At 38.6% G+C, this 27,318-nt stretch overlaps 1 protein-coding gene across 3 annotated transcripts in view; it reads right to left on the bottom strand.

The window, feature by feature from the left end:
* Positions 1 to 979: 979 nt before the first annotated feature.
* The window catches only part of AFTPH (aftiphilin), a 41,118-nt gene continuing 14,779 nt past the window's right edge, over positions 980 to 27,318 (bottom strand). For all 3 annotated transcript variants that reach the window (XM_053380429.1, XM_053380431.1, XM_053380430.1), the window contains exons 3-10: positions 21,028 to 21,176; positions 20,356 to 20,482; positions 19,790 to 19,846; positions 18,856 to 18,978; positions 15,132 to 15,192; positions 13,675 to 13,758; positions 10,593 to 10,716; positions 980 to 2,131 (exon numbers count right to left, since the gene is read on the bottom strand). In XM_053380429.1, coding sequence (XP_053236404.1) covers positions 1,987 to 2,131; positions 10,593 to 10,716; positions 13,675 to 13,758; positions 15,132 to 15,192; positions 18,856 to 18,978; positions 19,790 to 19,846; positions 20,356 to 20,482; positions 21,028 to 21,176 — 870 coding nt within the window. In that variant the 3' untranslated portion in view covers positions 980 to 1,986. The remainder of the gene's footprint in view (positions 2,132 to 10,592; positions 10,717 to 13,674; positions 13,759 to 15,131; positions 15,193 to 18,855; positions 18,979 to 19,789; positions 19,847 to 20,355; positions 20,483 to 21,027; positions 21,177 to 27,318) is intronic.

Here is a 27,318-nt window from a genome sequence, read left to right as displayed (position 1 = left end):
TGGGACACAAGAAAGAGATGCAATAGAAAGAATACTGTAAATAAAATAAGATGATCTGATGTTACTGTTATTGGCATTCAGAAGGCTGTGCCTGTATATTTAAGAGAGTTAATATCTTAACAAGACATTGTTAATGCAGAATATTGACCAAAAATTTTATTCCGTATTGAGAAGCAATCAACACTATAGAGAGGATGGTGTTAAGACAGAAGAAAGTGTTATAATTATAAATTAAATGTATCAGTAGCTCTTTTTATACCACAACAACTCAAAGCAACTTACAAAACAACTTTTTAAAAATGCATATATTAAAACAAGGAGAAAAAAATACATTAAAACACACCACCCACTCTAAAAGGCCATAGATTGTTAAAAGTCAAAGGCCTGGTTTAAAAAGGAATGTTTTTGCCTGAACTGTCATGAAGCATAACTGTAACTCATCACTATGTGCCTGGGTTTTTAGGAAGCGTCCAGAGGGGGAAAGGCAAAATGAGAAACTACAAAGCACTGCTCTTCTATGAAAGGATATTTGTAATGGTACTGGACAGAAAAAGTTAGCAGGGAACCTTACCTTTTTCTCTGCACAAGGCAGAAGTGTTATAGATTATCATGTATGTCACAATGAGTGTGCCCCTTATGTGAAGAGTTTTGAAGTGGGGCAGGAACCTACAGGTGACCACCAACCTCTTTGACCTAGCCCTACCAACTAGGAAGAGACTTGTGAGCTTCCAGTGTGAACTCCAGCCATGGGCCCAAATGCTTTGGTTTTCCAGACAACTTTGGTACAACAGAAGGAACACATTCCCACATGTGTTAACAAAAAAATGCATTGGCTCTTAAAAACCCCCAACCCAGTGCTTTTTGTTAAGGTACAGAGTTAATATTCTGCAAGTAGACTTTTTCTCTCTGAAAAAGCGATATTCCTACTGCCTTTGGCAGTACTGTAAAAGTAGGAAGAAAAACAATATTACTACACACGTTAACAGACTATATAACTTTATTTTTTATTTTGTGTAAGCTAAGAGGAAATTTATACACTGAAATTTCAAAAAGACCTCAGGCATGCACATAAACCTTGTTAGAGGTTGTTCTACATAGCATTCTCTTTTTTCCATAGGAATTTCCCCAAACATTTACAACCCATAGTTTTACTGTACATACAGCCTAAACCATAGCAATCTATGATTATGTCAAATTTACACTGTGCAAAATCAAAATATAGGGATAGTGGTACAACAAAAAAAATGTAACAGGTATATTTCAGTGTAAGACATTTAGACAGTTTTGGTCCTTCCATCCCAAACCAAATTGATTAACACATAGATCTCGAGAATCAAGTGCTTAGGCAGTGATCACTTAACTAAAGATAATTGACAGCAAACCTCTTGAAAGGCAATGATGATAAATCCACACTGTTAGAAGTCAAAAAGCTAAAAAAATCAAAAAAATCAACCACTTAGCCCCACCCCACCCCTGCAAAAAAAAAAAAAGCCACTTGAGATGAAAAATAAGGGAAGGTTCAGCCTGCTTAAAAGAAGACTACTGAAAGACCGTAAGCTTTAAAGCTTTCAGTAAAAGGATTTTCATCAAGGGTAAGTTATTAAATTGGGTGGGGTGGGGGGCAAAGGGAAATTTCATGAAGAGCAAAAGTTGGAAATTTCAATTTTTAAAAATTGTTTAGAAAGTTTTGTAAGAAGGACACTACCAGTGTATTCCACAAAGACAAAATGGTTACACCCCAACACAACAAAAAAGGATAAATCTTCAAAAAAGGTTCAATCCTCTCCAGTTATTTACATTTGTCTAATATAAATTTAGGACTCCAATATGTAAATAAATATACATAAGTATGTATACCTTTCTAGTGCTGCTTACCAACAAATCATCTGAACTTGAATTATTTTTAATTGAAGCAAGATCACTTCATAGGACCCAGAAAGGGGGGCTAGGGCAAGAATCAATGGAAATTGTCCAATTCACTTCACCTTAGTCTACCTTGCCTTGGCAACTTGTTGAAGGTGTTAATGTGGCTGGGAACATCAACACCTTGGCATGCATGAAAGATAAGTCAGGAAGGCTAGAAATCACCTTGGCAGCCTCTTCACTGAGTTGTTCTTCCTTTTTGGGCTTTCTATTAAAAAAAAGTTAAAAGAAAAGTTACTCAGAATTGCTAGAGAAAGGTCTTCAGATAAGGCAACCTCTCTGAAGGAAAGTTGTGCCATATATGTCAATATTGCCTCATGTGGCTATTTAGCATATTGGGCTTATTACAACCCTGGCAATGAGAAAACTGGTTCTCCTCACATCCAGAACTTCATGGAAATTCAATGCTTCATTCTGAACTGTTAACAGGTCCTTAACACAACTGCTAGAGGATCAAATCCCACTACCTATTAACTAAATATGAAATCAAAACCCTTAAGTTACTGCATCCATAACTGAAAGGAAATAGAATTTGAAATCTGTTTAACACTTGAATCTTATATCATGTTTGTTAAAATCACTGTGGAAAGATACCTGAATAGAGGAAGTCATCTGAGCCAACATGTTTCCCTATAGAACAGTGTTTGCCAACCCTGGGTCTCCAGCTGTTTGCAGACTACAATTCCCATCATCCCTGACCACTGGCCTTGCTAGCTAGGGATGATGGGAGTTGAAGTCCAAAAACAGCTGGAGAACTAAGGTTGGGAAACACTGCTATAGAAGATACAGAATTTGTAACTGAGCATATCCAGGAGCTTAAGAGGATGAAATACCTTTCAACCAGTGGAGAACAGGGTCGTGAGCATACCCTTATTTTCACAGAAAACCTTACATAAGACAACCCGCCCCAATCAATTGAAATGGAATTCATGAACACTAAACAGAGAGAGCATGTTACTGTGACTAGAACCTGGTGTTTCTTGCAGCCCACTCTAACCCCAAAGTCCCTAAAGTTCAGACTTCTAAAGAGGAAAGTGATACCAGTTATCCCTATTTCATTAGAATCTTGTGCTTAGTTTACAATTTTAGAAGTGCAGACTCTTTGCAGCACAACTCGCAAAGGAATTCTTAAATGGACATGGCATAGAACAGAAGGGAAATGTCAGCACAGGTGACAGCAGAAAGGTTGATTTCAAGATAACACGAATAATTGCTCATTTTGCTCTGCCCGCCCCACAGGTAAAAGTTTACTATTTGTACAAGGCTACACAGAAACAGTCTATGAACCAATCTAGCCTGTACTTTCTTCAAGTAATACCCTCTTACATGTAGTTGCAGTACTGAAGAAACGTCTCTTTTCTTCTAATTGTTTCAACACAATAAGTTTTGCTTTACAGTATAATACTAGCTTATATACCTGTAGGAACACATTCCTAAACAACGCCAGGAGAGAACTGCATTTTCACTAGCTTGGTTTACCCACAAAATATATATCTAAGGAATATACTGAATAAATTTTTAAAATTAGTTTTTATTAAAGTTTTTTGTGTTACAAAATGAACAGACAAAGAGGGAAAGGTGCATCTATTGTCTCCACTTTCAATTCCTAGTCTTTTTCACAGTTCGTTTACATTTAGTGAGAGACACTTTTGTCATAGACATCTTGCATTTGGGGGAAAGAGAGATGGGGTCTTGTTCTTTTGGTCTATTGCCTATTATTAGTGTAGAGGGTTTGCATCAGCACCCCATGGCTAGGTCCTTTGTTTATGTATTTATTTCTTTTTATTGATAATGTGAGAGGTCAGGGGGTCCCGAGTTTGGTTGGCTGTGTTCAGTTGATTGCAGTGTGGCTTGTTTGTATCTGTGGGGTGTGTGTGTGTGTAGGTTGTTGTATGCTGTTGGGAGGGAGGGATAGGTCATTGTCCTGTTGTGCTGTGTATGTGAAGAAGAGGAGCCACACCAGGGTGAAGGTGTCTTTGTTGGTTCCTGTGCTAGAGTTGGTTGGCTAACTTCTCAAGTAGGGCGGTTTCCCATGCATTTTGGTACCAGTGGTCTGGTTCACTTCTGATAGGTCCTCCCAGTGTCTAGTTCTACCTTACGGCTGTCCTTGAGTAGCTTTGGAATAGAGACTAACTTGGAGGAGGACCAGGTTTTAGGGATGCGGGCCCCTTTTATGACGTTGTTGAACAGATGGGTCATGTGGGGGATTGCAGTGAATAACTTTATGAGAGTTTCTGAAGTGCCAGTGTGCTTTATTGCAGTATTACACAAAAGCTTGCACCACTCAGCTAATAATGTTTGCATTTACCTCTTCCCTTTACTAGATTCTGATGAGGACTAGATTTTGATGGCAGAGTGCAAGCCAATTAAGACTGGGATTATTTCTAACATAGCAGTAAAAACACATTTATATGTATTTGTGTGTGTCTGAGTGCCTTTTAAAAAAAATCTATACATTATCTGGTTTTCAACAACAACCAGCAAACCCAATACCGCCTACTTGTTACAAACATGTAAACAACTGTACAGTAGAAATGCAATCAATAAATATTTATTCACACTTATTTGCAGAGTCAGGATCACATTCGTAGTTGTAGTACACCCCGCTCCTCCAGTTTTCGTGAGGAAAAGGGGAGAGGGGGTGGCAATGTGGCAAATGTATTCTATTTCATTTCATTTCCCATTATGCACAACCCAGTAGATAAACTATAGGGACTTTTTCACTGAGTGGCTTCTTATGATTTCTGTGCCAAGCCAAAGAATCCATTATACAACTGTTATACATTTCTATCTACTACAAATCAAGAAACTTTCCTCCCTCATTCTATTTTTGTGACATCTTCAGGGTTCATCTTTGTTCTGTAGTGCAGGTTAAGACTAACAAATATTGCATTTCTGCAGATTGCCATCAATGCACACTTCAAGATACCTAAACACACAGTGCCTCTGCATAAGGAAACAAATTTATTATAGCTTTGCATTGCAAACTCGTGCATTGTAACCACCATAAACCTGTGGCTATGGCTCCAAAGCAATGATACTAACCCTGCTTTCTTTGCTCAGGAGGATATAATTACACTGCTCTGAGAGGACTTCACACTGTGGCGTGTAAAGCCAGTCTCTCTCCTTTGTATGAAAAGTATCACAAGTAATACAATTGATTCCTTTGGTGTCGGATTATGAATAGAGATGCACCATGTGCAGTAGAACACAAATGCAAGGGGACACACACAAGCCTAATTCATACTCCCTTGACCAACCATGTATAAAACCTACTTTCCATTCTAGCATGTGTGCTTATGTAGCACCAGTTTCTTCTAAGTTTATTAACATAAGAACATCTAGCTCACTTTCATGCTTCCCACAGTGGGCTTCCCAAAGGCATTTGGATGGTTATGAGCATAGCTTGAAGGTAGTAGACCTTTTCTGTAACAACTGGTCTTCAGCAGTAAACTGCCCTCTGAAACTGGGTTCTGGGTTCACAATTCCTACCGTACATCTTAGCAGAAAAAACAGAGTAAGGAATACAGTATCATGCCCCAGAGCCATTGATATCGCCAGGCATTTGTCTAGTTCCCTTTTCATGCCTTCTAAGCTAGTGGTTATAGCCACATTCTGTGGTAGTGAATTCCAAAACTTAATTATCTTTTTCTATGTCTACTGCTAATTAAATTCGCTGGATGACTCCAAGTTCTGTTATTATGAGGGAGAAAACTCTAGCCACTTTCTTCACATCATGCATAATTTTATGAACCTACAATGTTTCCCCCACCCACTTTTTCTCTAAACATAAAGAGCCCTAAAAGGCAATAAGGGGGTTTGTAAGCCACATAATCCAACTTCAGTCATAATGTAGGGAATCCAGAGGTAGTTCAACCCCACTAGATAGCAACCAAGTCTCGGCTTGAAGGTGCCCAGTGAGGCAGAGCCTACCACTCTCCTGGGCAAAATTGCTCTCTGCATGTGTTTTGTAGGTTAGGTGTCTGAAGGAAGACATCAGTAGTGAGTGGGCTCTTTGTAGATGAGATTCCGCCACATCCGTTTACTGTGTATGGGCTACTGCATCCGTGGTGTTGCACTTAAAGCAGAAACTATTTTTATTAGCTGCTTAGAATTCACTTTTCCACAAAAGAAGGTGAATCTGAAAGGCTATACAAGCATATTTCCATAATAATATCTGCTAGAACTGGCAGAGCTGATCTCTTTCAACCCAGTCTTTAGAAAATGGGGGGGGGGGGAGGAGAGACGACAGACTGACAACAATATTGGTACAAATATTGGTAACTTTTTGGTAACTATACTGACAACATTAATTAATAAAATACTGTTTCAAAGTCAAACTTCACAAGTGCCAGTATTGTATTGCATTTTCAGAACAGAAAGTAAAATATCCTGTATACAGCCGCACAGACGAGGGACTCAGTCTAACTATTTAGTCTCATACAAGCTAGAGATTAACCTGTTAATTCCAAGGCACCATTTAATACTTATTTTTAGATGGCTGTGATTTAACGTTACTGTGGCCAAAGTGACTCTGTACCAGAAGACTGCACTGAATCTGTAAAACAACAAATCTAACAAATTAAATATTTAATAGCATTACAGCAAAACTCACTGATTGGGAACCTTACCTCTAGATCTCCAGTTTGATAATATTCCTTCCTAGTGGAAATTTGAGAACACCGTCTAAATGTGACCTCATCTCCCATATGTTGTAAAATATCTGTCTTAGGTCTCTGCCGCATTCATGATCAGAAGAGTGCAGTGTGGGCATCTCCTATGTTAGTAAAGAGCTGACCTTTTCCAAAAAAGTTGCTACTCATATGCCCAGTACTAAAACTCACAGAGTAAGTAAAATTTTTATCTTGTGTCAACGGAACATCACAGAAACTTGAAACAGATCACATATAAAAATGTTTGCTATATTTAGAAAGGCTATGTCTTTCTAAAGTATTTAAAAAAAACACAACCAACAAACCCATGAGGATGTCAAACACCAAAATCCAACTTTCTGACAGGAATGTAAAACAAGAAGGGTGAATTCTGCTCAGACCTTCACTGTTCACAGTGAGGGATTGGGAGCCCTTTTCCTGTACCTTGATTGTGCACAATAAAGTAGTTGTGCCACATATTCAGGGAATGAGTCTAATATTTTAGACAGCCTATTAACAAAAGCCCCAGAAATGTATGGACATACAGGACATTTCACTTTCTATTCTGGGGGTGCAGGGACTTGGGAGATATGATTTTGTTCTGTTACTTTTCTTCTGGGCAAAATGGGATTAGAAGCTATGTAGGGGGCTGAAATGTAGCCCCTGGGACTCCAGATAGTTATCCTTTAAGAGAGAAGCAAAAAGAACTGTCGATAATAGGTTTAACGAAGGCAGGCAGACATCTTTGATCCAGGCTGCCTTATTTGCAGATAGCTGCATAGTATGCAATATGCCCAGACAGACTGGTAAAGTTTCAGCATAGTAAAGAGGCACAACATGGAAAAAGTGAACACAACGAGCTTCCAGAATAGCTATTTACTGAGAATTCAAGTGTATTATGTTCACATAAAATCTGAGGGGGTTGCCTATTTACTAAGTATTCATCCATAAAATGTTGCCTATTTACTAAGTATTCATCTGGATATATTTATGCAGAGATTATATTATTATTTCATTTCATAATAACAACAAAAATTAAAAAGTGACAAACAAAACTATGAAACAGGCATGTAGAATGAGTGGTTTTACAATAAGAAAGTCCATGTAAAGACGATCAACTTCATCAGATCATCAAACACAGTTCCAAGATTTGCCAGGCTCTTGAAAATGATGGTAGGTGTCATGAAGGAATGCCAAATCACATAAAAAATGTCTGGAGGTTCTAGTCCATGTTGAAATCGCAAATTATGTGGAAGCTAGATATGACCTTGTCAACTAGGGGTTATTATCATGCACTTTCCAGTGGATTTTTAATCATCTTTCTTACTAGACTTTTTGTGGTTAGAAAATAATAATACCACTAGAAAGTGAAGGGTAAGAACCAAACAGTGTGAATAAACAGGCTGTATGGAACATCCACAATTCCTACTGTCCAAAAGAAAAGAAAAGAGGAATACAGTGTTTTTTGTCACATTCAGCTATGGTTGGACTGAATAAACCTCATTTGAGTGAGTTGGTGTCTTGATGTCATCTTTAATAAGCATATTCTACTTACGTCATAGATCGGAACTTCCTTTGATATATATGTGAATTAGGATACATTAGCTCAGATCCAAAACACTGTAAGTGGAATGGGACTTCTATGCCCTCTTCCCTACTGTAGCCTCTCATGTATCCCAAGAATTGAAGGGCCTTATTTTGCAATGCATAGTATTCTATTAATAAAATTAGTACTGTTCTGACATTTATTCTTGAAATGAAATAAGCCATCGTGATATTTTTTTTCTCAAGTGAAAAAGACAATGTATTAAAATTCCTTCATTTCAACAAGCAACACAGAGGCTTTAAAATTCCAATCTGAGATGGAATTTTAAACATGGCAACTCTTCCTGCTCTAGGTACCACCCCCCCTGCTTAAATAGACATCCTTGTGAATAGTTTTTCTTTCCCTGTCTCTCTCCCTGCTGCATTTGTGGTTTAGAGGATAAACATTAATTCAAAGTGAGTATTTATTTAGCAACTGAGATGTGTTCAATGCTGGAAACTTGTATGTGGTCCCAGCTGTTCCATAGTAACTCCACCCACACAGACAAGCTAAGCAGGACAGTACATAAAAGGTTTCTGTCCACCCTGAAAATTTCCTCTAACAGTGGCATGAGCAAAGGACAGGGTCTAACAAGATTCAACACCACACTCTCCTTTAGCTGCCACCACGTGCAACATCTATGTTATGTGCAACTCATGCCTAAGAGTAGATTAGGCAATATAACATAAAGGACACATTCACAGGATAGTGTATCACACTTATGTTCACAACAAATAATTCTTGTACTTTGGAAGAGCAGCATTCATGCTAATTTTGTATCTTTGTACCAAGCTGATTTCTCACTGCCCACCTCCTGTCTTTGGTACTTCACTCACATTTTACCCCCTTTCTCCTTGTCCATCTCTACCAGATCTGAAAAAGTCAGGTCAGGCAAATCATTACAAACCTATGAAGAGTCAGCATAAGTAAAGAGGTCTTCAACTCCCTACGCACTTGGCAAAAATATTATGAGGTTAAGCTTTTGGGGGGGGGTAATATCTACATTGTACAGAAGCAGTGGAGGCAAGGAATGTTCTGGCATGAAAGACTGAAGCCTTTAGTTTTCTATTTTGAAGGCTACAGTGTAAGTAAAAATAAAACAAAAAATAAAAAGTGTCAGCAGGAGGACACACTGCATTTTCACTTTTCTTATATCAGAACTGATGAAAAGCCAAGTTGAAAATGACCTGAGCAAAGATTCATCAAGGCTTAGCACTCCCCCCTAGTGGCAAACAGCTGAATGTAACACAGCAGAGAAATAGTTCTGAAAATGAGGCCATTACAGGAGTTAATGTTACATGTGTAAAGGGCTCTTGCAATAAGAGTTACACACGTACCATTTGTTAACTTCTGTAATAGCCTCATGCATTCCCTGCTACAGCTGTTCTCTGTATACTTTCAGTTTAGCTCATGACAACTTGCTACTTTTGAATTTGTGAGCTGACTGAATGAAAGCCAATGTTTTGCATCACCTCAAATCTTTGCTAAAATGAGTATTCACAGCACATGCAAGTTGCCACAACTCACTACTTTAGTACCCAAGCACCTGTCAACCAGCACAGTCATCTCACATGTTGTATCTGTGCATGGAGCTACATAATGTGCAATTCACAAGAGTGCTACACATTCCTAGGGAAGAAGTGCTACCATATTCACAATCTGAAAAGTCTATGTTGTACTTTTATTCTATATTACATACTTGCTTTTTAAAGGAAAGGCAGGATATAAATGTTTTAACAAATAGGCGTAACACACAAATCAGATGTGATTTGTGTGATGCACACAAGCATAGCCCAAGCACAGTCCATTATCCTACTTTCAGATTACAGACTAGTGGACCCCTACTCACAGTCTTTCATCCCACTCCCTACATAGGAACAAATCAGATTCTGTTTCTAGATTCCTAGAAATAGTTAGTCAGTAAGTGACGGCTGCTTATTATGCTATGCACAAAAGAAGGGATTGCACAAAAAAAGGGATTATGCAGTAGCTGGGGTGGGTGTGTGGGTGTGTGAGAGTGTGTTTATATATACGCAAAAGTGTTAAGGCATTTCACATCGAAGACAATTTCTGCTTTCAGCTAGAAGCTACGCTCCTGCTGTCACTAACAGTTTATAACATGGGAAACATCAGCTTTATGGCTTACAAGTGAGCTTTCAGCAGTGCAGATGAGCCACTAGAAGGCTGCATACCACTGTGGATAGGCTGAAAACGTTAAAAGCAACAGTTCTGACAACTCATTTCAATCCAATGGATTTAATTGTGACATTAGAAGCAGAATAGAATCTGTGAAAAATATATACTAGTACAGCAGTAGAGAGCTAAGGAGATCTATCAAGGAACTGAACTCATGCATTAGGTGATATTTAGGCTGCAGTTACTGAACAAGCTTTACCTTCCAATAATAAGGGTCGCTAATCACAGTGATTTACCTTGTTGATGTGCTTGCTTTCTCTACTGTGGACATTAGCTTTGCGAATGCATCAGTCACTTTACTGGTGGAGTTGGAGGTTTCCAGCTTGGAAGTTGTCAACTCATACAGTTCTGGATCCACACCTTATAGCATAAAATTATAATCAGTGATAGATGGAAACAAGTGCCACATGTTCAATTGCAATTTAGGAGACTGTATTTCCATCTTCTGTAAACATCTGAGCTACTTAAATGTCTAATATGTGATTGAGATACAACTTGCTAATTTTCATCATGCACTACTCAGAGAATTGGAGTTGCAGATAAAACTGGCATAAAAGGTATCAGCCAGGAGCGAAAAGCAAATTTGAATAATCATTTTCTTCTTATACCAAAATCCTCCAAGGCTTTACATTATTATTTAGAACATTATTTCATTGCTACACATTGATTCTTTAACTTCCATTTCCATTCCACTGTCTCTGTAGAACATACAAGTAGAGAGTATTTGAAGGCCTCATGCAATTTTTTTTTCTCTTCACTAAAGTATAAACAATTTCTCAACCTTCTTATTTGTTTCTCACCTTTTATTTGGACACTATTATGGAAAGAGTGGATTTCAGGATTCAATGAAATATCTCAAAGCAAGCTTCTAGAAATATGTAATATAATTGGACAAACTGATGGAATTGTTTAATTTATTTTTTTTTAAAGCTGGAGTTTTAAACCTAGGAGTTCAGAATGGCAAAAATGGGAAGACATCCATTTTTAAAAAATCATTTTGATGAGGACTCCAAGATATACCATAACAAAACTTTCATCAGAAATTATTCATATGAAGGTTAAAGGGCGACACTATCTGTTACGTAGAATGATCAAGTAGAGAATCCTTCGGTTAAGGCAAAGATGGAGCAGCACTTGCGTCTCATATCCACTTCAACCTTGCGATCAATTCAACTGAAACAGTCCCATGTTCAAATCTCAAATTAAAATACAGAATACATTTGAAATACTGTCAGATGTTTACAGAACCCAGGCCCAGGCCTTCTGAAGAGTTACATACAGAAATAATAACAGTACAAGAAACAAAGCTTCTGAAATCCCATTAAGGTATGCCACTGAATAAAGCTGTCAGTATTTAAGATTTTAAAAATCACAACTGAAATTTCCAATATCTAAGAAGGATTTGTAACATGTTGCAGCACTTTGTATTTTCAAGCCACTTGTCAACTACACTCATTAGGTGAAATTTATTACCTTAGCATATGATTATTATAACTGCTACCACTACATGTTCTGATACTGCAATCATTTCACTAAAGTGCTTAAAAAAATTAGTGCCATAGATCAATATTATCTAAAAGTGTCTACTAATACCCATAAAGAATATATACCTATATTTTAAATGCATATATTTTAAAAAATATATACCGCCTTTCACCAAAATGATTAAAAGGCAGCTAACAAAAGAAAAGGATTTTCAAAGAAAATGCATTTATAAAAACCTTAATGAGATTGAGGAAATTTAGGCAACCAAGTTTAGATCAAGCGCCTAGCTTAGGCAAAACACACACACCACACAAAATTACATACATAACCCACACAGAGAGCTGCAGGCTAGAAGCAAATGACTTTCCAAGAAACAAGCCAGAAAACCTACAAGCAATGATGACATCTGCAAATTTGTTGACAATATTCTAATGAAAACCCATAATAAATGATAAGGTGCCTTCTTTATAATCACTTCAAATGAATGTATCAGAAGTAGTCAAACTGTATTTTACTAGATGCCAAAAAATGTCTACTAATAATCATCAATACTGTGGAATGCATAGATGGATTTAAAACTAGTGTGTGAAGTTTTATATCAAACTACCATACAAAACTCAAGAAGTTTCTGTACTTTTGACTTCCAGAAAATATGATCAAGTAGTTCTGAAACATAAACACTAGAAGTGAAAAATTAATCATGACAATGACGTATACGAACCCTCACACACACACAAAAAATCAAGGACGTGATTTTTCCACCCATGAAAAAAATATCTACAGATCATAATGGAGTCCTGTTCTCCCCATCCCTTAAGTGCATGGGCAAAACTCTGCTCTATCAAGAAACATAAACTCCAAGCAGAGGGCTGTACAAGGGTATGGAAAGTGTGTTCACAGCTTCTGTTCCAGAATGACTAACTTGTGGTCCTCCAGATGTTGTTGAACTATGACTCTCATCATCCCTGGTCATTGGTGATGCAGGCTGGGAGTGATAGGAGTTGAAAGAACCACAACATCAGGAGGAACACAGGTTCCCCCACCTTTGTTCAATAATCCTGCAGCTGCAGGATTTAATAGATGCCACTCCTTTAGTAACCACGTCTCTTTGCATTCTGATTTCCCAACAGATTAATAATTCAAGGTAAAGTGAGAAACAGCTTTATCTTTCAAGAGAATTAAACTGAAGCAGACTGTTCTGTAAAAAGATATGCTGTAACTAATCAGACTTTCCTTCTAAATTTGCAGTTTTTTCAACTCAACAATTAAAATATTTAAGGCATTAAGTGTCATGCAGAACTACAATACATTTATATTGCCTTAAATGGCAACAGCAAAGCTTATCTATAAAATAGCTAGGTGTAAGCTCTTGTTTGTAAACTTCATTACTGCAAGAAGAAATTGCAGCCATCTACTGGTTATCTTCAGAAGATGTTAAGTACTAAGATTAATGAGACCCGTAAGCAAGTGCATTAATCATAGTCTTAAGATTTTTTTCAACTGAGCAACATTCTCAGGAATACTAGGATTTTATTCCAACTGCATTTTCAAGTGGGATACATCAAGATTTTAGCCCACAATTAAATTTTTTTAAAGCATTTCAAGTTCTTAAATTTCTTAAAATCCATTCTTTGCTTAACATTCTAGAGTACCAACCAAATAGTATTAACTACTGGAGGCAAATGATAGAAGGGGGAACTATTGAAGGCGGGCATCTTAAGAGAAAACTGGAGCATAGACATTCTTCTTGTTTGTAGGAAAGTCACATAATGCGGCTCATGCTTTTAGTAAGAATGTTAAGAGATTAAATTTGCAGTGTAGCACTCTGCTGACCTGGGATGGTGGTGGTGGTGCTAGAGCTACTGTCATCCACGGGCCCAAAGAAATCAAGGTTCAGAAGAGTGGAACCTCCACTAGCTTGAAATTCAGTGACCGTGTTGGTAGGCAGCCATATAGAAGGTAAGCCAAGGGAGGGATTTATGTGTAAAAAGGGGGTAAGACACACACTTGAACATGCCAGTTATAATTAGTACTCATTACATGGTTTTGTTTTATAAAAAAAAGAATTCACATAATAGTGCTTACAATATTAGTTTGTAGGTTCTAAAGATGTTAACAAGTCAGTGTACATTCTAATGTACAAATGCAGCAAGGAATTCAACACTAATAACTTAAAAAGTAGCCAACATTGTTTAGAAAAATGGACAGAACCAGAGATCCAGATTAAAGGGATTAATTAAAGGGAAACATTTTTTTAAAATTCCAAACTATTCATCAAATTCAAAATCATATACGTTCTCTACATAATTTAAAGAGACTGACAAATTGTATCTATAGCTTAAAGTAGCAAGATTGTCAGTAGGTTAGCAAAACAAAATATGAATATTGGTAACAATGGTTCTCATTACATCCAGCTCCTTGGTGGCAAACTACATTGTTCCCCTTTAATACTGAAACAGAAAAATCAGATATACATATTTTAAAGAAATTGTTAAAAGAAAGCAAGATGAATTGACTGCAGTAATAAGACACCAGACAACAGCAAAAGACTCCATCCAGGCTTTCCTTCAGCACTCTGATATGGACCGAAATGTGGTCACATCTTTAAACATCGTACAGCAGTGTTTTTAGGTCACTGGTATGGCCAGTAATTATGACAAGTTCAACAGCATTATTAACAAATGGCTAAGAAACTATGTCACTATCTACTAGCCCTAGTTTAAATTTAGAGGCTTTTAGATTTTGAAGCTTTGATAAAATATATGCGCATTTTAAAACTAAAAATTTAAAAACTGTTCCTTTTGCAAACAGGTTATGTTAAAAACTTGCTTGAAAGCAAGGCCAATTACACACTTGACTATGCCATTTCAAACTTTACAAAAGTCTAAACAGGCAAGGGTTTGTTGAGGTGATAGCTATAAAGTAAACAAAAATTATTTAACTATTCCATTCTTAGAACATGTAACGTGGTTGCGTGTATGCAACACCAATTCAGCAAAATGGTGTATTACCTTGTTCTTAAACACTACAGACTGCTTTAAATAGTGCATAACTAAACAGAAAGAAAGCCTGAATTTCCAAAGTTAAGAAATTGTGTGTGTATGTGTGTATATATCTGTGTTTTGGTGTGTGTGTGAGTATATATATATATATATATATATACACACACACACACAAAAAGCAAAACCACAGATATATATATAAAATAAATCAGCAGAGAGATGTTTGTCTGAACTTTGTAGGTTTCTTAACTCTAGCTCTTGCGCTAGAGGCTCTACGGAGAGACGTACCATCTAAAGGGTTAGTAAGGCCACTGCTACTCCAGTCAAACTGGACAGGTGGTAGAGATTCCTAGAGTTGAAAAGTCAGAAATCAAATTTTACAGTCAGGTCATAGCATAACAAAACGTGTCGCATGAAGTTCTTTTGCATGCAAGCAAAAAAGCAACAATTGAAAAGCCAAAGGACAATGAGCCAGAGGTAATAACTAAACTAAACTGAAGTCATAAAAACAGTGTTTCATGTAACTTAAGAATAACTATGGTTTACAGATTGTTCCTAGACTGCCTGGTCTGGAAATTTTCATGGGGAGTTGCAAATATTGCCAAAATACAATGAAACAGGCCATTATATTATGCCAGCATTGCAGAGCTATCACTCTGGCAGGTAACACTGGCAGGAATGCTTAAGATCAGGGCAGCAGAAACAGAACCAGCCTCACCTGTAACCAGTGCTTTTTTTTCCTAGAAAAAGAAGTGCAGGAACTCCTCATTTTTTTGACGGACAACCCTAAGTTGATGAGTTTTTTTTTGGGGGGGGAGAAGAACGCTTTTGGGGGGGGCAGCACTGTGGATGCGTTACGATGTTACCTCTGATGCGACCCCATGGCCTCCAACACAAAGCCACAAGCACCATGCAGCTGAAGCCTCCGGCACACAGCTCTGGGCGCCGTGCCTCTATACAGCTACCAGCATGCTACAAAGAGGTGCTGGAACTCAGTTCTGGTGAGTTCCATCTGAAAGCCCTTCTGCCTATAACAGCATCATCAGTTTTGCAGCTTTGAAAACCCTTAAAGTCACTTACAACGCAACTGAACTGTTATATGCAACTTCAGGCGGATAAAACTGGCTCAGTGGGATCCTCTTTAAATAATTATTTAATCTTAAAATAATTGTTAAGTTATTAATAACTAAAAGTATTATTTGGTTGCACATCAATGGGCAAACCTAAACCAACAGGCATATATAATCAACAGACACGTATACTAAATCTATTGGTTTAGGGACTGAAGTGTGGAAGCTGTGGCAAGAATGGGGGGGGGGCGTTGTTTGAAGGTACTTGTTATCCAATTTCTCTACGCAAAAGGGGAGCCATAAGCTGGTTTATACTTAAATCTTTTTTTAGAAAGGCAAAAACTCTTATTGGAATTTCTTTCTGAAGTGGTATCTTTGAATCCTAATAAAGTGACAATTTTCATAATTTTTATCTGCAGTTTTCATTATTATCTTCAAGAATAAGCCTCCTAGTTATTACCATAAACAGGCTTGCCTCTCTTTATTTTCTGCTGCTCCTCTACTTTTTGCTACCTCTAACTTTTATACGTTCATAGTGAACTGCAGAATCACCTTTTTTTGAACAGGCATCAAAGCAAGGTCGGATCAAAGTGTGCCAACAGATGGTTTCATTACATCTCTTGTTGCTGCTCATAATGATTACAGCATAGAGAACAATCTAAATAATGCAAATGCAATGGACAAAAGCGCAGCTGAGGAGATTTACCGACCATTCTACACAAATTTTCAATTATGATAGGAGAGATTCTAAGACTTGCATGTGAAGTTGTTCTGAAGCTTACTTTTATAAAACACTAGAGCTCTAACTTACCAAAGCGCTAGCCACTGAAACACACACACAGAAATCACGAAGAGATTTCCCAACCTGCTATTATGGATGTCCTCTGCTGAGAGGCACACAGTCTATTCACCCCATTCATCTAATCTGTTCAGCGATCTACACATCTCCTGAAACATTTGGTGACAACTAGGAGAATTTATGTGCCAGCGCTAGATATTCTGAACATATCCAAAACTGGCAAGAAAACACATACATCATGCATAATTTCAACACAATGCTTTGGATCAGGTAGGGTGAGTCAAGCAGTTTGTTATGTAGATCTAATTCTAGTTATCAGACTTTAAAAAATATATATGTTAATGTTTCATGGCAAAAATTATTGTTGTAATATTTGTTCCAAATGGGAATGGAATTTAAAATAGCAATATTTTATCAGAACTACCTCTAGAGCAGACCTGCAGAACTTGGCAGTAGGTATGGGCCAAAATAAAAGTATTTTTTCTCATCGTTGTTGGTACTTTTCTTGCTTTCTCTGCCTCCTCTCTCTCTCTCTCTCTCTCTCTCTCTCTCTCTCTCTCTCTCTCTCTCTCTCCTCTCCCCCTCCCTTTTTGTTCTTGGTGCCCTACTGTCTACTTGGACTTTTTGTTGTTTCTTGGAGAGGGGGGGCAACCTCAACTGCGGAGGGGAGGTGGGAATCTGCCAGCGGGTTGGTTTAGTGGCCCGCAGGTTTTCCTTCCTTGTGGCTCAATGTCTCAGTGCCCCTCAGTGGCCTCCTCTTTGGCATGGCCACCATGGCATTCACAGCTTCCAGTGGTGGGTCCTTTGGGTGCCATGTTTCTCCCCCACCCTGCTGATCTGTCAGGGTGCTTATGGAGGGTCCGTGGAGGGCTCAGCTGGAGGCAGAAGGAAGCTCCCTTTGGGGAGCACTGCTGCCATTTCCCAGGGGATGACCTCAGTTGGGTAGGGAATTTTCCTGTTGGCTAGCACATGGCTGCATCTAGGGCTTTTCTCTCAGCAGTCTTCCCTCCAAGTTTTCCCCCTTCCTTCCTTCCTCATTGGGGCTCAGGAATGATTCACGAGGAGGGCAGGTGTTGTGCAGCAAGGGGGCTTTTCTAGGTCTTGTTTGAGACTTGAAGGTTGCTTTTGATGGGAAAGCACGAGGTGCGTGAGGCACAGCCGCCTCCGCCTCAAGGGGAGAGAGCGAGCTGCCTGCAATGAGAGAGGGGTAGGGTGGGCAACAGGGAGGCTGGGCAAGATGAGTGCTCAGCTCCCCATCAGGGCCAAGCGGGCATGGACAAAGCATTTTTCACAAGCTGCACAAAATCCTTTGGAAGGTTGCAAGTGACCCATGTACGGTGTGCAGGCCTGCTCTAGAGGCATGTTCTGCAAAATTCAGTAGTTTGCATACTCCTATAGAAAGAAGCAAGTCTGATTATCCTACTGTTTGGATACCCTTTTTTGGTTTTAAACACAAGAGATGTAAACCGACAAAATAAGTGGTATCAATTATCCTTTTTGGTTATGTTCAAAATTTCAATTAAAGTAGATTATAGATCACTTCCTCCAATCACTTGTTCTTTTTCCAATCATCTAGAATTTAACAGGACTAGGAAATATAATCTATATCTAAATGCAGGAGAGGGAAAAACATTCAAGGATAGAAAGTGTTATTTTTTTAAACTCTGGCACGTCTTTCAAATGCACAAGAGGGTTAAAACCAATAGGGAAAGGATTAAAATCTTTGCATGTGATTTCTATAAGTATCACAACAGCCTTAAAACTGAAAAGGGCAAATTCAGAAGAAGAGGTATAGGAAAATAACCATTTTAATCTACTGGAAGCTGTTATTTAGGTATATTGTATGGTCAGGACAGCTCATTCGCTATAGATTATTAGAAAGTGTTGAGGCAGAAGGACTCACTACAGCCTTTTGCAGGTGTGAGCCTCCTCTCTGTTGGCAGTCAGCCAGAGATCTAGCTATGAGACTCTTCAGGCATGAAGACAAGACCTCAAGGCAGGGTGGAGTGGGGACGTTGGTGCACTATACAAGTTGTCAAGAGAAGCAACAGTCCGCCCACCCCAAACTTATGAGCTCTGAACAGGCATATGCCCAGAGCCATTGATGGTGGCATCAATACCACAAAACATTATTATTTTTTACCTGGAACTGATCAGTTGTACATATATTCATCTCTGGTGATGCAAGTGGAGTCTGTCCTATGGAAGCTATTTTCTCCGCAGCAGATATTGGTTTCAGGGGTTCCTTTGTGGGCTCTAACATACCCTAGAAATTAAGACATCACAGAATCTGCTCAAATACCACCCTTTAGGAAAAACAAAAATTAGTCAAACCCCAAAGAAACAAACAATTATTCTTCCAACGATAATGCTGGATTCACTTTTGTATATTCCCCTGATTGACTACTTAGCATTATTATTTAAAGTTTACTTTTATAATTCACGTTAAAGAAATGACAAAAAGCCACTCTTAATTTGTTTTAGGGACAAAATACTGCAGTATAGAACTTTTTGATTTTCTAACCAAATTTACTGTATTACAGAACTATTTTGATTTTATTGTAGTTCAGAACTATTTGATCTTCAAACCAAGAGAAAACACTGGGGTGCCGTACAATGATTTTATAAATTTGTTAGCATCAGTACAAACTTTATTTTGGTCACAGACCAGCATAAGATAAAACAAACAGATAAACTGAACACATAAGACTTAAAACAGATAAGGGATAAAAACTAATTATTAAAAGATGATTATACCATACATAACTTAAAAAGATAAAAAAGGACAAATGGTTGAAAGCGACTATAAGGGAGGGAACATAAAGGAATTTGTTACCCATTTGTGCCCAGCCACAGTCAAAGTGTGTGATATTAGTTCCTCTAAATATAGTTTAACAAAATTAAGATCTATCTAGTTTGCTAAAATATTAAGTAACAACCAAAATACTTATCATTCTTTTTATGGACTATAAAACATGCTGTAGGTATTATACCAAATCTACAATTACTTCTGACAAGAAAGTTTAGATAATTCTAGGCTTTCTAAGGAAACTGCCTAAAACAGTTAAAAAACTTACCAATCCTGCTGCATACATGGGCACTATAACAGGTTGCTTCTTGTTACCTGTAAAGAGCTAAGACAAAAGAAATTTCCATCTGATTAGACTGAAACATTTTATTTGTGAAGTCCAGTTAGCCTCAAGACTCATTTTTGGGTCAATGGTTAGCTATTTTCATGCAGTATCTTTGGGTTGCAGTCAATGTCATGTGAGCTGTGTTCTACTCATGACATGAGACTATCCCTTCCTCATCTGCCCCCAGAATCCCATTCACCCCCGCTCTGAAGAGTCCCTGACTATTTGATGCAGCATTTAGTATTAATTGCTGCTTGTCATGATTTTTAGACATATTCTCAAATTTAGAAATGATTGTTTTAGCATAACGGCTACTATATAAAATTACATGGACAATTTTAAATTGTTTGTCATTTTTGTCTGTCACACAAGAGTAACAGATTTTGGGCAACTGATAGAATAAATACATTTTAATATAAAAAACAACATTCTTAGGAATAATATCGCACACTTATTTTGTGTATCAAATGGAAGAAATTGTTGGTTAGTTGGCTTTGCGGATAACTCACGATGTTTCTTGTGTCGATTCCCAGAGAGCAGAGGAGTTTTTTGTTGCTGAGGGAGCCACCCCACTGATATTTCAATCCATATGCATCGTGGATATCCTGAAGCTCTGTCCACACATCTAGCAGTTCCCTACATAGTCAGTTATACATCAAGTGAAACAGTGAAGAGGGGGAAATGCTAGAACTCAGCAGCTTTAACCACTTCATTCCGCATCTTTAAATGACTGGCATATAACAATATTCCCATTAAACACAAGCCCAAACAGCAAACCTCTAGGGAGATAACAGTGGTATAAGGTTCTCAGAACAATTATTTTTCTAACTTATAATTAGAAAACAATGTCTGTAGCAAACAGAATGATGTCTACTTGGAATTCAACATATTAATAAATAATATAACTGTAAGTAATAAGCCACATCCTATTTAACTACCTCATTTGCACATCACTTAAAGTACAACAAAAACCCACCAAGTAGATTATTCTGTGGCAGCAAAAGCAGTCGCTAAAAACTAACCACATTGAACTATGCTTTTTTAAAGAAAACAAAATGCAAGCAGTAACTAAAAATCCATTGTTTGCAGCCATTAGAAGATTACTGCTATACACCCTCAGAAAACATCACTGAAAGCTTGCATGCTTCTGTGTATCTATCACATTTAAAAATGGTCCATACCTTTGTGACAAGTTCTCCTCTGTCCTCCCAGGTTTATTACCCATTTCCAACAAGAGATTTAAAGGAGCAATCTCTTCTTCCATTTCAGAGACAGTTACAGGAGGAAAACAGGCTTCAAATATTCGTTCTAGACGACTTAGCAGCTTTGTCTGCATCAGAACAGACAAAACCAACTTGTTGAAAATTATGCAAATTACTGCTTTTAAAAGTCAGGGGAATATGAAATTACAAACTTTAGATATTATTTCCTAAGCACAGATCAAACAAAGCAAGCAAGCAAATAAATGGATATAGCTTTGGGAAATAACTAATCAGTGGGCCTCAATTCCACTCACAAGTACCCTATTGGTCTCTGGTGAGGGCAACAAGACAAACCCCCGTTTCTTTCTCCAGTCTGGAGGTGCAACTCATCTCTGGAATGAAGAATGAAGATTCCATTTTGGTGCTGTGAAGACACTCCTGATGGGGTGGCAGCCCAGCACCAAAGCAACCTCTCCCTCTACATTTCAAGCTAGAGAGTCGTGCAAGTAAGTTCCCACACTTTAGAGAAGTTCCCTGCCCCCTTTCCCAACTCCCAAATCGGTGTTGAGAAGGGCACCGTCCTCTAACCTGGCGCAGGTATGAACTGCAAAGTCAAGGACAAGGAGACACACAGGATCCTGCCAAACACAAATTTCCGCTCAATGACTTTGGCCATTCAAGTTCTGTGGATGCCTGTGAGTGTTAACTACACTTTCAATTTCCACAGAATCAACTTGCACTAAAATTAGTTTATGAAGCTTGGATTTGGTTTTTTCCTAGATTGCTGTATTTGATGTTTTAATGTGTTGTAAACTGCTTTGAGATTTGTTCTATAAAATATAAAGCTGTATTGAAATAATAATAATAGAAATAACAACAACAATCTCAGCAGCCTTTGTGCTTTGCCTCTTTCCTGTTTTTACTTCTGCCTTAAACTGATTTCAGGAGAGTTGTTGGCCTCAACACTTCAGTCAGATATGGGGACATACAAACATCCTTTGCTCATGAAATCATGTTATGTCTGTGGGGAGAGGTTAAAGATGAAAATGCATTGAGTTTCAAAGAGAAAAATCATATCAATATCTTTAGAACTTTAACCACTTAATTGGAAATACAATGCCACAAAGTTACCCCTTTAAAGATTCCACATTAAGATTTTTATTTTGCTTTTAAGAATCCCATCTAGCTTTTGTGTCAAAGCAGCAAACTTCAAACATGCACTGTGCAAAGGCCAAATTTTCATAGATGATCACACTGTGCATTGAATAAGCATAACAGAAAGCAATCACAAGTTAACTGTTCTGCATGCTTTACACTACAGTAACTATTGGGTAAAGAACAACTATGTATGCCTGAGATAAAGCAGCTGGCATGCTCTATGAGGCACTGCATTTTGCTCAGAACATTGATGCCATACAGTCACCATGTCAACACTGACTTTCATCAGTTCTCTCAGTGACGATCACAGTTCCTATTTGAACACTACTGTCTATAGTAGTATATAAACAGCATTTCACACTGCTTGAAAGCATCACGTCTCAGCAGCCCTTCAGTAACTTCAGTGTCCCAATACAATATGGGATAGCCACATGAAGTTGGACTCTCAGATTTGACAGCAGCTGATCAATTGCTTTGAAAGAAGAAAAATAAAATTGGGTCACCCCTGCCCCCAAATTGCTGACCAGAACCATTAAAGAGGGCTGTGATGACTCACTGATGAGTAGATATGCATCTACTCATATCCTTCGGGGGAGAAGCATGCCTGCAACCCGTTGCTGTTAAGCAAGGCCAGCCCATACCAAGGCATCTTTGTGGTGTGTTGGTATGGTATGTTGGTGGGGGAGTGATCAACCTGACCATTCAGGGTCTACACGCAGAGAACAGCTTTAGGTTGCTGAAGGGTCATGGCCTGCAAGTGGGTTGCAAGTGCAAATTGGTTGCAGTTCAGTGCTTTTGCCCTGTCAGAGTGCTCCAGTGAGAAGCACTGTCATCTTTGTTCATGCCACTGCTGCCTGCCAGCCACTTACTTTTTTAAAGGAAGGCTGGGGCGGAAAGGAGTGGTGAGGCTTTCCCCGCATGCTCAGGATGCTGTTGCTGCCAGCCAGGCGCAGCTGGTGGCAGGAGCTTCCTTTGCCCCTTTTCTGACGGGGTTGGGTTTTTTTCTCAAGCAATGTGTGTTTGTGATTGAGAACAATTGCACAATTGTTGGTGAGATACATATTGGTGGTGCGTGTGTGCATGTGAAAGAAAGGGATGTGTATGTATGTGAGTGTGGTGGGGACAAGAGATGCACTTGGGCAGAGAAGGAGAGGTTTGTGTGGTGTGTGAGGGGGTATGTATGCACATGGGCAGAGAGGGAGGCATATACTGTATGTGCTTCTGTGTATGTGATGTATATATAGAAACATATGAAAGAGGGGGGTATGTGTGTCTGTTGTCTGTATGCATATGGGGAGTGCATGTGTGTGCTCTATTTGCATGCAAGAGTAATGTGGCCACCTTTTATATTTTCCTAGTACAAGGGAATGCTTCCCGTTATTAGAAAGTAGCAGAAAGAAGTGTGGGTGTCTGTATAGAAAATTTATATTGTTTGAGCTCTACAATGAGGAACAGCAGGACATAGTTGACCTCCCATAGTAAGCATGAGGTGGGTTTGGATTTTTGCAGCAAGGGAGAAGCAGCAGCAATTACTGCTCTCTCTAATTTTGTCTTATGCCTCACCAACTTGGTTTTAATTCTTAAAAACTCCAAGTATAAAACAACACCTGTAAAATAAACACATAAATTTTTTATGTATTTTAAACCCCTCAAATAAAAAGTTAATCGCAAATTCAAGGGGGATGGGGCACAGGAAGGAGGAGGATGGGGAGCAATTTTAAAATTGACTACGATATGAGGAGTTCTGGAAGCCCAAAATTCAGGAGACAATAAAGCAATGGGTCATCATACTGAGTAAATTTGGACATGTGGGCCACTGTACCAAAAAGGTTGGGAACCTCTGGCTTAATGGGTACTTTGACTTGACTTACTGGCAAGCTGTATACAGGACTTTCTTAATTTTTGTGTGTGTTAAATGAACTGTAAACTGTTGGTAATTAATTATGTTGCAGTGATACTGTATATCTTATTATGCATTATTATTATTGTATTACTGCATTAAGACTTTAATTTTTGTGTGAACTGTTTGTAGGACAGATTTACTTCTGGAAAATGTGGTATAAAAATAAATTGACAATGATAAATGGGACTTATTTTATTGATTAGTACTAAATGGCATAGAACTATACCCACAGTACTCAGTTACCATATTTTTCGCTACTAAGGCGCACCGGACAATAAGGCACACCTAGTTTTTAGGGGGGGGAAATCAAGAAAAAAAATCTTATTAAGAGCTTCTGGGGCTGTCAGGGGAAGCCCCCCCCCCCAGCCCCAAAGAGCAAAGAAGCCAAGGCAACTGCCTTGGCTTGGTTTTTAGCCCCCAGAACAGGTCTGGGAGTGCTCCCGGAGCTTGTGGGGCTGGGGGCGGGGGAAGCCCGAGCTTCCCCCGACCCCAGAACCAGTCCGGGAGTGGCAGCAAGGTTGCGTGCAACCTTGCCTCCGCTCCCGGAGCTTGCAGGGCCGGGGAAGCCTGAGCTTCCCCCGACCCCAGCCCTCAGAACTGGTCCGGGAGTGGCGGCAAAGTTGCGCGCAGCCTTGCCTCCGCTCCCGAAGCTTGCGGGGGAAGCCCGGGTCCCCCCCCCCCAGCCCCAGGGACCACACATTCGCTCCATTTCCCCTTAGTTTTTAAGAGGAAAAAAGTGCATCTTATGGAGCGAAAAATACGGTAAGCAACAGATAAACACAAAACACTTTAACTTGTTGGAAGTTTAGATGCAACTCAGGTTTTTGAGAGCGGTTTGCATGGATTAAGGGACCACCAGCTTCTCACACCATCCCTGTGTCTTTCTCTCTATGCTGACCTCCCTCTCTCTCTTTGAAGTTTAGACTGCTATGTCTTAGGTTGCATCCTTTTTACAATTTCCTACTCCTCCTCATATATTTTATTCTGGCTCTTGAGTTGAGAGGTCTGAGAAGCAGCGTAAGAAACTAAGATATGAAAACTAGGAGCTAAATGGCACCTTAAACCTAGGTTCTGGGTGGAACAATGGAATGTCCAGGCACACTTTTTTATAATGAGAATACGAAGCTGAAAATGAATGAACTGCAACTAAAATATTATGTTCATTTTTCACATGGTCTAGTCCTTCCCTTGACCACCCCCTAGTATTCTTAAGAGGGTCTTCAGAAAGGAGCTGGAAGTTGGGAGGCAGAAAAAGTTCCTCCCTTCCTTCCACTCTGCAGTTTTAAACTGAAATCTTAGGCACAGTACTGCGCTCAGTGCTCAGAAACTGCACCCGCTAATGAAATTCATTGTTACAAAATGCGTCTAGAACAAAGGGAGTTTTTAACACTGCTGAGAACTATTTTATACCAAGTCTCAGTCTGAATACTTTTCAATGAAAGTTGTGCTCTAAGAAAAGATTTATTTAACTAAAGTTTAATTTGGCAGCTACATATAAACTCTATATGCTAACATAGCTGAGGTATGAAAACTTATTATAAGTTATGGATCTTCTCTTAAAGCTCAATTAACACCTGATTATATTAGAAATGGCATTACTTTCGGCAGAACTGGAGGGGAAAAAAATCAGTCAAGGCCCATTTGCAAAAGAATTAATGAACTGGAGACTATATCACAAGGTTGGAATGGGTTCCTTCTCTTTTTAGCATCAAATGCTCTGAGAATTTTGTGATAGCACAGAATTTTTCTGTGTTTCTACTGCCTGGTTAGTCATAATGACGCTGGCTAAAAACATACTGTTTTCCTGCCATGGGTTGCTTTTGATCAGGGGAACAGCTACCAGCAAAGAAGCTGATAAATATGATACAGAGTTAAACATTTCTCTCAGATTAGCATTACTCAATCATTATAATTATGGTTCCAGCATAAAACTCCATTTATGTAAGTGAATATAAAAAATATAAAGAAGCTATCTATCTTTTGCCTAAAAGTAAGTAACTCTCTTGCACTGAAGTCTTCAAACTTGGATCCCCAGATGTTGTTGGACTATAATCCCTATCACCCCAGTCAGTTTAGCAAATTGTCATTTTTCTTATGTAAACAACTTCAGATATTTCTGAAAGCAGCATATAGATGTTTTAATAAGTAAAAATAAATTACATTCATCATTTGGATTAATTTAAATCTAATTGAATGGTAAACATTTCACACTTCCTGCATCCACTATCCATTGACCTATTTGTCAGGATAACCAAACAGAAGGCCTACTGTATTTTTAACACTATTGATCAAAAACTGAGGTTTTAATTTAAAATTGCTCTGATGCCTTTGCAAGGAGGAATTTAAAACCAATGATATGAAGAGGTGGCCAGCCAGCTGTAGTGAAATATGATCTGGTCTCAAATGCCAATTCACAGATTTGGTTGAAATCATATCATGTATATCTGTTGGCTCCCTGCCAACATTCAGAGTCATATTCAGCTGGGTGAAACTTTCTACTCATTGCCAGCAACTTCTGCTTATTATTATTAATTAAATTTATATACCACCCTACATCCAAGGATCACAGGGCAGTTTACAGTATTTTTATTAAAAAAACTTAGCATAATAAGAAACAAAACAATAACTCCTGGCCCCCCACAACAGTTAAACACCAAAGATTGTTTAATTAGCCAAAGCTCTGGGTGAAAAGTGATGTTTTCACATGGAGCCTAAGGGTATGTAATGAAGAAGATGGTGAGCCCCCTTGGGGGAGAGCATTCTGCAAATAGGGAGTCATTACAGAAAAGGCCCATTTTCATGTTGTCACCCTCTGGAACTCTTGGGGAGGGAACACACCAAGAAGGGCTTCAGATGATGATTGCAGGATATGGGTTAGCTCATATGGGGAGATGAACTCCTTTAGGTATTGAGCTGTTTAAGGCTTTATATATCAAAACCTTCATGCTACATATAGCAGCAGAAATACTCAACTGGTGAGCAAGGAGACCTCAGTGATTTCTGCAGCTACCATGAGGGTGTGTGTGTGTGACAGAATTGGTTTTAAACAGTCTTTCATTTCTGAAACATGACTTTCAGCTATATAAATTATGTACAAAGGTGCCTATATTACTATGCTAATGGAACACATGAAAATTGAAATTCCCATTAAAACGGCTTGGATCCAAAATGTGTATCCTGCTAGCAGAAAGCCTCTTCTACTACTGGTT

This window comes from Podarcis raffonei, chromosome 3 (assembly GCF_027172205.1).
Source record: "Podarcis raffonei isolate rPodRaf1 chromosome 3, rPodRaf1.pri, whole genome shotgun sequence".
Taxonomy (NCBI): Eukaryota; Metazoa; Chordata; class Lepidosauria; order Squamata; family Lacertidae; genus Podarcis; species Podarcis raffonei.
This window is presented reverse-complemented; position numbering and strand designations above follow the sequence as displayed.